This window comes from Neltuma alba, unplaced genomic scaffold (assembly GCF_004799145.2).
Source record: "Neltuma alba isolate B1F8T4 unplaced genomic scaffold, ASM479914v2 tig00008147_pilon, whole genome shotgun sequence".
NCBI classification, from domain to species: Eukaryota; Viridiplantae; Streptophyta; class Magnoliopsida; order Fabales; family Fabaceae; genus Neltuma; species Neltuma alba.
In genome coordinates, this window is record NW_021634960.1 from 21,049 (window position 1) to 33,336 (window position 12,288).

The 12,288-nt window shown below is 33.0% G+C and overlaps 1 protein-coding gene across 1 annotated transcript; it reads right to left on the reverse strand.

Moving 5' to 3' along the window:
* Positions 1–539: 539 nt before the first annotated feature.
* Positions 540–3,104, reverse strand: LOC114753794 (receptor-like protein EIX1). The gene has a single exon (XM_028942510.1). The coding sequence runs from the start codon at positions 3,102–3,104 to the stop codon at positions 540–542; it is 2,565 nt and encodes an 854-aa protein (XP_028798343.1).
* Between the last annotated feature and the right edge of the window lie 9,184 nt (positions 3,105–12,288).

Consider the following 12,288-nt stretch of genomic DNA (forward strand, 5'->3'; position numbering starts at 1 on the left):
GACAGGTTTCATTTCATAATTAATTAGGGCCTTACAAAGGATTTAAAAAAGCGACGGTTCTATATCAATATATTTCATTCGACACATTAGAGATGAAATGATAAGCTAGACAAGTCTAAGTGAGAATATATCATAGCATATAGGTAACAACAAGGTTAAACAGGACGAACTTGACGACAATAATTAATTAACATAAGCACACATGACATGGATGCTTTATTTTGATGGTGGCTAGCAGAAACCTATTCCACTTATATTTGCTTCAGCTCCAAATTGCCTCTCTCATGATCTTCCGGCTTTCACTGATCAGGCTCTCCTCATCACCCTTCTTATAATCCATAGCATTCGAAACCAAGTCACCGGAAAAGTTTCATGAATGAATAATTAAATTGATCAGAGAAGTTCAAGACTCATCCAATTGGTTTTAGATATTTTATATATACTTTTTCGTGATAAGTAAGAAATTATGTTGGATTAATTGATCTATTTTTGTTTCCCAATTTTGTTGAAAAAGAAAATGAAATAAAGAAGATTATCACTTACTTTTCAAAGAACCTGCGATATCTTGATGTGTTGATTACTATGAGCACAAAGATCTTGTCATATAGATTATGCAGGAAGGTGAAGAAAGCATGTCTCCAAGTGGGAAAGATAAGCAATGGGCCAAAGATGGCCCAAAATCCAGTAGCAAATCCCAAACCCATACTTATGTAGAAGCCTTGGTTGAAAATTGAATCATCATCATGCTTCTCAATTGTAAATGAGTCTTCTGGTTTTTTATTTTCATCAGGACAAAGCCTTTTAAGTGGACTCCCACAGAGATAGGGGTTTCCCTCATATACAGACACATCGAAGCCTTGGAGTTGTGTTCCTGATGGGATTTTTCCAGATAAATTATTATGGGATAAGTTTAAAACAGCAAGCCTATCAATTTGAGACAGACTTGAAGGGATTTTTCCGGACAAACGATTTGTTGATAAGTCAAGAAAGTCAAGGGCCTGCAACTTTCCCAGCTCCCAAGGGATTTCACCACTTAGATTGTTATTTGATAAATCTAAAGAAACTAGTTCTGAGAGGCTCCCAATTTCTTCTGGAATCTTGTCGGATAGTTGATTTTCAGATAGGTCAATCAGCCTCAGAAGTCTTTTGTTGTCTTTGAATGACAATTCTTTCCCTTTCCATCTCACCGTGGGGTAAAAGTCATAGTCAATTACATTAGAAGGGGAATTATTCTCAAAGACAAAGAATTGGTCAATGGCATCATAGATGCTAGGTTTATGAGTCATCGTAGTGAAATTTTGGAGGCATCTGGGTATATGTCCAGACAAGTTATTCACTGAAAGATCTAAAACTTCAATGGTAGACAATTGACAAAGATGGGACGGCAAACTTCCATGAAAGTTGTTCTTTGTCAAGCTAAGAACTTGCAACTTAGGAAAGTTAGATCCTGATATCCATGAAGGTATGGGTCCTGCTAATTCATTTCTCCCCACATCCAACATCACCAAGTCAGTGCAATTCTTCAAGGATGGGAGTTGGCCTGTGAAGTGATTGTTACGTAAAATTAAGTGGCGAACCAAAAGTAAGGAACCCAGAGAGGTAGGAATGTTTCCAGAGAATTCATTGTTGCTAAAATTAATGATTCTTATCGAATTAAAGCCATTCCAACAATCTGGAAGTTGTCCTCTGAAATGATTGCCTGACATGTTCAAAAAGCTTAGACTTTTCTTGGCAGAGCAAAGAAAAGAGGCCATTGTTGTTGTGTCTGATATGCCAGCATCAGAAACATCAAGATAGAATAGGCCCTTTTGTGTTTGAAGCCATTTTGGAAAAGAAGGACCTAGCATGCAAGATTGCATCCCCAGTGCTTGCAATTGAAAATGAGGAATCCAACTGTCATTGAATTTCAGAGTAAAGGAGTTCTGGGATAATCTTAACGATTCCAAATTTGTGAGATTCGCAAAGAGGCCCAAATTTGTAATTTCACCATCTAAAAAGTTTCCAAAAACATCAAAATGTTGCAATTCTAGTAGATTTGCAATTGTTTTTGGCAGTGTTCCATTTAGGTGATTGTTACCGAGTGCCAAGTATTGAAGAGAATTCATTGTTTTTCCAAGGTCATATGGAATAGAGCCATCTAAGAGGTTTTCTTCAAGATCCAGGCCTGCAAGACTAGAGTTTAATTGGAACAACCAAGGAAATATGGATGACGTGAACTTATTGTGAGATAGAGAAAGGCCGGATAGGGAATAAGAAAAATTCAATACAGATGGATGCACAAAACGAAGATCTTCATTTGAAAGATTACAATTTCTGAGAGACAGAACTTGTAGATTTGGTAGTTGACCAACCATATGCAACCAGTTTTTGGATTTTCCAAGATTTGACACATCATCTAGTTGAAGGATGATCAAAGAAGAAAGGTGAGAAATCCATGAAATGTCATCAACATCAATCAGGAGATTGTCATTTAAATCAATAGCAAGAGTCACTAATCTTGAAAGATTACCAAGTTGGTGAGGAATTAAGCCCCCTAAATGGTTTTGATGCAAATTCAATACTAGCAAGTTAGAAAGATTCCCTAGTTGCCAGGGGATTTCACCTACAAGGTAGTTTAACTGGAGATGAAGACATCGTAGGCTTGAGAGTTCTCCTAATCGATAAGGAATTTTCCCACCAAAGTAAGCATGCCTCAAATCAAGAGTTCTTAAATTGGTAAGAGAGCCAAGAAACTGTGGAATTGGATTTTGATGAAAATCATTCCAACTGAAGTCTAAATAATTCAACTGTTGCAGTTCTACCAAAGAAGAACTAATTTGACCTCTCAAAGGTTTATCACCATCACGAGCATAAAGATCCAGCTTCACAACATGGCCTGTTCGATTGCTACAGTGAATGCCCCACCAGTTGCAACAGTCAATGTCTCCATTTGGATCCCATGAAGACAAGATGCCGTACTCATCCACAAGCCCTTTCTTCAGCTCCAAAAGTGCTTCCCTTTCTCTCTCTATGCAACTCTTGCTTCCATTGGTGTGCAGAATCCCTACCTGTGAAAGCCACGCCAAGACTATGGTTTGAAGCACTCTTAGACTGTTCCAATACATGATCACTCTCTCACAAAACTTGCCTTGCTCTGAATGAATCAAAACGTGAATTTATATTAGTTTACTTCTCAGAAGGAACATGAAGTATAAGCCTTAAAGACTTCAAAATATAGCTGACTAGTTGACGCAGAATAATTCCTTGTCAACAAAGCAATCAATGAACATTACAATATGAAAAGGAAGAGTTAAAAAAAAAAAAAAAGAGGAGGTTGTTATATGAAGAGAGCTGTTAGAAAATATATCAAAGATCAGTGTGATCTTCTTGGGTGACTTGTGTGGTCACTGTTTGAGGGCGTTTCATGAGGATTAACGTGTTGGCCCAACACAAGGTTGATGTGGACATACATGATGTGCCCTGTTTTTTGTTCATAATATTTTGTTTTTGGACCAAACATTCTGATGATATAATTATTGTATATGCTTTGATTTGATTTGATAATAATATTTCATGTTATTTAAAACCTTAATATCAGGGCTAGGTTTTAAATAAAAAGTTACAAGGAAATCACACTCATCTTTCAAGGATATTACCACTGTTGTCAAACTCGTGAGTTGACTCTTTGAGTTTAACGTTTTTACGTTTTCAGCTAACAAAATCGTGTCGATTCACTTTTAAACTTATGATAATTGTAAACTCAATTAAATTTATGAGCTCATTTACCGAGTTTATCGTTTTTACATTTTAAGTTTACAAAATCGTGTTAACTTGCTCTTAAACTCATGCTAAATTTTTGGATTTAATTATGTTTAGTGACTTTATATATGAATTTTATAGAAATTTCTTGGTTGAATGTGATGAATGATGAGCATTGATGGATATAATTTCAATTATTTAAATTTAAAATATATTTAAATGAAAGTGTTCTATTTTTTATATATTAATTATTTGGTTATATATTTTTAATACCAGTTTATTAATAAAAGTAAACTCTTACGAGTTCATAATCCTAGTTTACGATCCGAGTTGATATCATTCTCACGAGTTTGTTCAAACTCGTGAGTTTGACAACCTTAGATATTATTGCTAGGTTGTATAACGATCTTAAGAGTTGCATTTCTTCCAATGATGAGTTGTTTGAAGAGTTCACCAACTCATCAAGTTTATCAGTTCTTGACTCCATAAATGGTTCAGTCATAAATTAAGAAAAACCACAGCCTCCTCATGGGTTCCGAAGCTCCCACCAGACTTCACCACTTAAATTGTTACTTGATACAAATTGTCATTACCATAATCCCCTGCGCCGTATTATTTTTATGAAAATTCTTGCTGTAATCCCATAATAATGTTCTCATTCATGTTTTGTTCTAAAAATTAGTAAACTTTAATCCAACTATGCTTTACAAATAAAATAACTCAAATTTATCATCAAAAAATTAAATTATGTAGAATAGAAAAGTGACAAGTTTAAAGTAGCAGGAGTTAAAAGTAAAAAAAAAATTGAAGCGAAATCCCTTAATACACATTAAAAAAAGGCCCAGAGTTGTTGAGATAGAGGTAGCCCGTCACTTTTTGCGAAATGATTTGGGTCTAGTCTGAAAGAAGAAGCATTTTTTTATTTATAAAAATAGATAAATAAGTAAATAAAGATGAGCCTTTTTGCACATGTCCCAAATTCTTCTGCCAGCTTGCTCCCAAGAATTTTCATTTTAGGTCCAATTTCTAGAACATTCATTTACTTGGTCTGTGAGGAACATCGTTTTATTAACTGCCTTAAAAAAATGTCTTTCCTTTTCCATAATTTTTTAATAAAATAAAACAAGAATCCTTATTTTTAGGGGCAGATATTAATAACCCGAGATTACAAGTATAATCATATCTGTGACCCTTTACCTAAAGAATCTTCTGTACGGTTAGACTACAGGATCACAAGAAGAAAATTTTTTTTTCCTCGTCCCTCCTAGATGCATGACAATTCATGAAGCAAGGACCATCAAGAGAGGAAGAATGGAATATGGACAAGTTCAATTTCGCTATTCCTACCCGTTCTTCCACAATCATCAAACGTACATACAAACCTCCCCACAAAAATTCAAAAATCCACTCATTCATCCCAACGTTTGTTAGCAAAACCGAACCAAAAAGATACAAATATTTAGTTGTGATTTTTGTAAAGCAAAGGGGAAAAAAACAAATATTTTTTAAATAATTTTTTTGAACTAAAGCATAGGCATCTTTCTATTTGAGGTAATCTTATTTAAGGTGCCGTCGGGCATTAAATGTGAAGACCTCTTCCGGCGCGTATCTGAACCTTAGTTCATCATGTTGGTAAGAACTAATCCTTTTTGCTAGACCCAGTCTCCGTTGATTTTTTAAATCATTATTGTTAGAGCCGGGAAAACGGGCCGAAATCGTCCGGCCGGCCCTTTTAGGCCCTGAAATTATGAGGGCCGGGCTTGATTTTTTTCCTTCAAATGGGAAATAAGCCTTGGAGGGCCGGGGTTTAAAAGGGCCGGCCCTGGAGGGCTGCGGGCTAGCCCTTTTAGGCCCTTTTATAATTTTTTTTGTTTTTTAAATTTTTTTATATAATTCTATTGTTATTAATTTTTTACATTGTTAATGATATTTCAAATATTTAGTTATTATTATCATTTTAAAATTAAATTTAGTGTTAGACAATAATTTATCCAATTAAATTTTTAAAAAATGGGTTAATTTGGACTTTAATAATGATTTGATTTATATTATATGCGTTGATATTTTCAAACTATATATATATTTGATAATAGAGTATTTTTATACTTATATAACTTGTGATTGACTGATTGTATAATTTGAATTAGAAATTCATGAGTTTCAACAATGTTTCTCACATTAAAGTAAAATAATAGCTAGATTGTAAAATTTAAAAGCAAAATTCCTATAAAGAAGAAAAACTAGATATTTTTGTTACGAAAGAAAATCATACTTATGAAGATAAGTAATTAATTATAGTGATGATGAAGTTTCAAAAGATTAATGATAGTATTTATTTATTGCACAATTGCACTATAGATAAAACTTTTGGATGTTATTATCTTGTTAATGAATGTTTTAGATGTTCTTGGATGTTGATAGATATTTATATATGATGATATTTTATATTTGTGACTTAATTTTATTCATATTTATGTTTTTTTTTAATAATTTCATTGGGTTATTTTTATTTTTATAAAAAAATATGATAAATATAAAAAATAGTATTTTTTCTTAAACGGGCCAAAAGCCTGCGGGTAGGGGTGGAAACAGGCCAGGCCAGGCCAGGCTTTGCTTGTAACAGGCCAGGCCTGTTTTGGAGCCTATTGGCCTGAGCATGGCATGTGGCCTGTTACAGGCTTACTTTTCAGCCTGAGCCTGGCCTGTATAAAGGCCTGGCCTGGCCTGAAACCTGTTAAAAGGCCTGTATTTTTAAAAAAATTCAAATTATAATAATTAATTTTTACAAAAAGCTAAGATAAAAAAAACGTACATAATAATTTAATTTTTAGTCTTGTCTTTTATTTAAATTTTAGTATCATAAGTACTATTTTAAATCTTAATTATAATTTATAAGAATATTATTGAAAACTAATTGTAATTATATGTTAAAATTTGGAATAAGACTACGTTTAAGTACACACAAAAAATTAAAATTAAGACAAATAAATAAAGAGGAAAAAATACTAATTTTATAATGAATAAAGAGGGTATCATACTTAAATTAACATAATACGTAAGTTAGTTAATTTATCATTCTTGGAACAAAATTTTTCTTTCCTATTTTCTTTATATTTTTAAGATTTAAAAATCACATTATTTATTAATATTATTATTTTAAATTATATTTTTATCTTCACTTGTCATCTAAACTTCAAAATCTAAGAAAAGATTAAGCTATTAACTATATATTAAAATTAAAAAATAAATTAAAAGAGTACATTAACAATAATAGCATTAATTAATTTTTTCATATATTATTATTATAAATTCCTGACAGGCCCAGGCCAGCCTAACAGGCTTAACAGGCTTTTTAAAAAGTCTAAGCCTGGCCTGTTTAACTAAACAGGCCTTCAAACAGGCCTGAGCCTGTCTTTTTTGGGAAACAGGCCAGGCCAGGCCATAGGCCCCTGACAGGCCGCCTGGCCTGTTTCCACCCCTACCTGCGGGCCGACCCTAAGCCCTGTAACTTAAAGGCTGGGCCTAGCAAATTGGGGTATTTTTAAAATTTCAGTCCTGGAGGGCCGGCCCTTTTAAGCCTGCCAGCCCTGAAGGGCCGGTCCTAATTCTCACCTCTAATTATTGTTAACACTAATTCCAAAACGTGTTGGGGAAGACAAGAGAAACAAGAACTTAACCAAAAAACAAAAAAACTTAGACTTCACGGGGCGGTGGCATTATGGTCCAATAGAAGTAAGAAGGGCAGGTTCTGAGAAATTTCCAAAGTCACCATAATTAAGAAAGAAATGAACTAGGAATATATGAGAAAATATCAAAAGGCCAAGATCAGTTTGCGTGTGATAATAACTGAGGATAGCTTTTGCTCGAGTGCGTTGTGAGGAATAACGTGTTGGGCCAAGGTTTGACCGTCGTTGCAGGGTCGGTGAGTCTCGTCTGCTACGTGGCGCCAATTGGGTGGTCAACGCGGCATACCCTTAACGGCCTCCTTCCTTGCGCTCGTTGGCGGCAGTTTTACTTTATGACCGATGACTCCCGAGGAAAGCATGTGTCAATTCAACCTTAGACATGGAAGTGGACGTCCATAATGTGCCCTGCTTTTTCTATTAAAAAACTAATTTTATTTGCTTTTTTGATAATAATATATCATGTTTATCGGGCCAATATGTAAAGTAAAGGCTTGGGTTTTGGTGGGAAAAAAAAAGCATGGATTTGCAGTATGAACATGAATGAAGCTCGTAAGTTGATCTTTGTTCTAAGAAAAATGAAACCCATACAAAGTGTGGCTGAAATTACCAGTTCTTCCGATTCTATATACTACCTTTAATTTTTAATATAAAAACTTATTTAATTTTTATTTTGATTATAAATATAAAAAACTAATTTACTTTGTTTTTTTGTATTTATTCACTTTTTTTTAAGGTTGTCTGTGTAATAATAGTAATTCTAACCAATAATACATGTGATTAGTAATCATATTTTAGGAGTCAGATACAGTGCTGAACAGGAAAGTTACAGCTTGAGCTTATCGTATTCAACAACTCATGCTTGTCTGAGTCATGGCTTTAAAAATAATTTTATGGTGTACAAAATAAATATGCGAGAAAATTTTTATTTTGATTTACGTGAAATGACTTTTTAAAAGTGCTTTTTAGATTAGCCAAACATTTCCTGAGCCTGAAATGAATATAAAAATTTAAAAATTTTCCCAAACACTGAAAATTCGTTTCATCATTTTAGTAGCTTTTCGTTTTTTTCGATTTTCCCCAGACGCGCGAGGATTCATATAAAAGATGAAGAGAATTGTTGGGAAATGACTCTATCCTTCGATTATATTGTTTGAGTAATTGCCATATTATCTGGTGGCTTCACCAGAAAAATGTCAGCAAATTAAAGAGCTAATGATCAGAGCTCAGATGATGAAAATCATTATGAGAATACGACGGGAAAAACTATTTAGCTAAAGGATTTAGTTTTGTAAAAGCATGAAATATTAGAAGTTTTAATTTAAATTTTAAATGTCAGGAAGGTTTTATGCCAGTGATGCAAAGTTCAGGAGAATGTTGTACATTTTAGCCTTTTATATATTTTTATCTGAAGTTTTTAGCCAATGAAAATTCAGAGTTTCTTTTGGTTGCAAAATTTTTTGCCCCACCTAAGGTGATTTTATTGGTATCCATCATACGAAAAGTAGAAAAAGAATAAATGCAAGAATAAGATGTGATTTGGCAACTAATAAATTTTTATTCATCTTTTAAATATATAATGTCCAACATTATGGAACCTTCAATTTATAATCATTTCTTTTGTCAAACATTAAACAGTATAGCGTGTTTTAGGCGGCATGCATGTGGGCATCCTTTTCATGGATTGCCGTCTTTCACTCCCATAATTTCAAGCTTTCTAATTAATTGCAAGGCTTTAAATTCCAAAAGTCTACCTTCAAAACTATGATTATTAATCAAGTGTATTTGTTAGAACTACTATTATTACACGCACTAACCTTAAGGGCCTGTTTGGTTTGAGGGGGGGGTAGGGAGGAAGGGGTAGGAGAAGGGAGGAGAGGTTTCATCCTCACCTTGTTTGGTTTGATTAAAAAGGAGGGGAGGGGAGGATATTTAATGATCCCTTAGGGTATGTTTGGCTCAATGAGAGGAAGGGGAGGGGAGGGATTTTAATGGAGGGAAGGGAGGGGAGGGGAGTGGAAGGATTTTAATATCACCTTGTTTGGATTTATAAAAAAAGAGGAGAGGGGAGGGGAAAATATTTTAATATGGACAATTTTGCTCTTATTTGATTTAAGGCGTGGGCATAATAGTCACAACATGACAAAATATAAATATAATGGTCACAACATGACAAAATATGAACATAATGGTCATAATATGACAAAATATTACATTTTCCCTCCAAATCCTCCCAATTTTGGAGGGGAGGTTGAGGAGGGGAGGGGAGGGGAAATTTTAAAAAAATTTCCCTCCCCTTCTAAAATTTGTGTGTTGCCAAACAAGGGGAAATGATTAAAATCCCTTCCCTTCCCTCCCCTCCCTCCCAAATCCCTCATACCAAACACACCCTTATTTAGTTCAAGGAGGGGAGGGGAGGGATAGTAATAATCAATTTACCATTTTACCCTTATATATTAGTTTATGTTTTTTATTGATATATTATATAAATTAATTTACATCTTAATTTAAATCATATAATTTAATAAAAATTCAGTCTTATCATGTTAATATGTGTATTAAAAAATTGGTACAGTAATTTTTTATTCTAATTAATATAATAATATATTTAAAATAATCAAATTAACAATTTTATATGCTCTAAGAAAATGAAATTTTATTCTCTTTAGGCTATCTTTTTTCCATCTTTAAAATATATTTAATAAATAATATATTTATAAAAAAACATTATTTATAATATTATAATTTTTTATTTAAATAATTTTTAATTTTTAAATAATTTTTTAATTATAATATGTATTTATTTTATTTTTTTTTACTTAGGATAATATATGTTTTATTTGAAATAAATATTATAATAATATATTTTATGGATAGAAGTAGAATATTGAAAAAACTATAAGGACATAATGATCCAAAAATTTAGCTTCCCTCTAAAAACCCCCAAGCGAAAAGAGTTATTGATAACATTAAAAGTGATTTCAACAACTCATGCTTGTCTAAGTCATGGTTTTAAAAATAATTTTACGATGTACAAAATAAATACGTGAGAGAAGTTTTATCTTGATTTGCTTGAAATCACTTTTTAAAAGTATTGTTTAGGTTAGCCAAACACTTCCTGAGCCTCAAATGAAAACAAAAATTTAAAAATTTTCCCAAACACTGAAAATTCGTTTCATCATTTTAGTAGCTTTTCGTTTTTTTCCCTGAAAACCAAAAGTTTCGATTCTCTGAAAAGCATGGATGTCTCTTTTGTCAGAGAAAAGTATGGACATAATTTTTACTTAATGATATCAATCAAGACTAGAATATCACCTGCCTTCAAAGATGCTTTTCCTCTTTTCCATAAAAAAAATTATACAAGATTTTCCCCCGATGCACGAGGATTCATATAAAAGATGAAGAGAATTGTTGGGAAATGACTCTATCCTTCGATTGTTTGAGTAATTGCCATATTACATGTTCACTCTTTGGATATTGCTCCAACATTATGAGAACCTTTAATTGATAGTCATTTCTTTCTTCACAAACAAAGCAGTATAGGCAGCGTGTTGTATGCGGCATGCTTCCTAACTACTAAAACGAGCCTCTCTCCCCTGCTAAAACTGATTGCAAGATTTGATATCTTCCAGAAGTCTGCCTTCAATAGTATATACGTGTGGACTCCGTTAAGTTACGGGGCTTGCAGAATGAAATTAATTATGATACATCGAGCAACTATGGATATGGAAACCCATCAATAAGTCAATAATGATGATGGCATGTACATGGAACAAGAGTCCTTTGGGAAATTGTTGGGAATGACTATATCCTTCGGTTGTTTGAGTAATTGTCATATTACCTATGGTTTCACCAGAAAATTGTGGGCAAATTAAAGAACTAATGATCAGAGCGCAGATGACGCAGATGATTATTAAAATGCGATGATGGGAAAAACTCTTTAGCTAAAGGATTCAATTTTGTGCAAACATGAAATATTAGAATTTTTAATTTAAATTTTAAATGTCAGGAAGCTTTCATGCCATTGATGCAAAGTTTAGGAGAATTTTGTACATTTTAGCGTTTTTATTTTATCTAAATTTTTTAGCTTATGAAAATTCAGAGTTTCTTTTGGTTGCAATTTTTTTCCACTTAAGGTGATTTTATTGGTATCCATTATAGGAAAAGTAGAAAAGGAATAAATGCAAGTATAAGATGTGATTTGGCAACTAATAAATTTTTATTCATTTTTTAAATGTATAATGTGACTGCGAAAATTTGATTAATAGTTTACAATAAAAGCTTGTTTCTCATAACCTCAACAGGAAATTCTGCTTTTTATTTGTAATTCTTGCTGAAAATATTGTCATACTTTTCGAAGAAAAAAATTATGACGTATTTTGGTTTCTATTTATTTATTTTATGGACTAAATATGGCCGGCGTAGGGTGAGTTTTTTGTATATCAGCAAAAAGACAGGTTTCATTTCATGGTTAATTAGGGCCAAAAAGAGTATTTAAAAAACAATGGTTCTGTATCAGTATTTTTCATTCGACACATTATAGATGAAACAATAAGTTAGACAAGTCTAATTGAGAATATGCCAAAGTAAGTAACAACAAGGTTACGTAGGACAAACTGACAACAGTAATTAATTAACACAAGCACACATGACATGGATGCTTTATTTTGACGGTGGCTAACCGAAACCTATTCCACATATATTCGCTCCTGCTCCAAAGTGCCACTCTCATGATCTTCCAGCTTCCATTGATCGGGCTCCGCTCATCACCCTGCTTATAATCCATAGCTTTTAAAACCAAGTCAACCGTCAAAGTTTCATGAATGATAATTAAATTGATCAGAGAAGTTCGAGACTTATTCAAATG

Bases quoted from the DNA above. Each gene is read 5' to 3' on its own strand.
- LOC114753794 (XM_028942510.1), bottom strand. From the start codon at position 3,104: ATGTATTGGAACAGTCTAAGAGTGCTTCAAACCATAGTCTTGGCGTGG.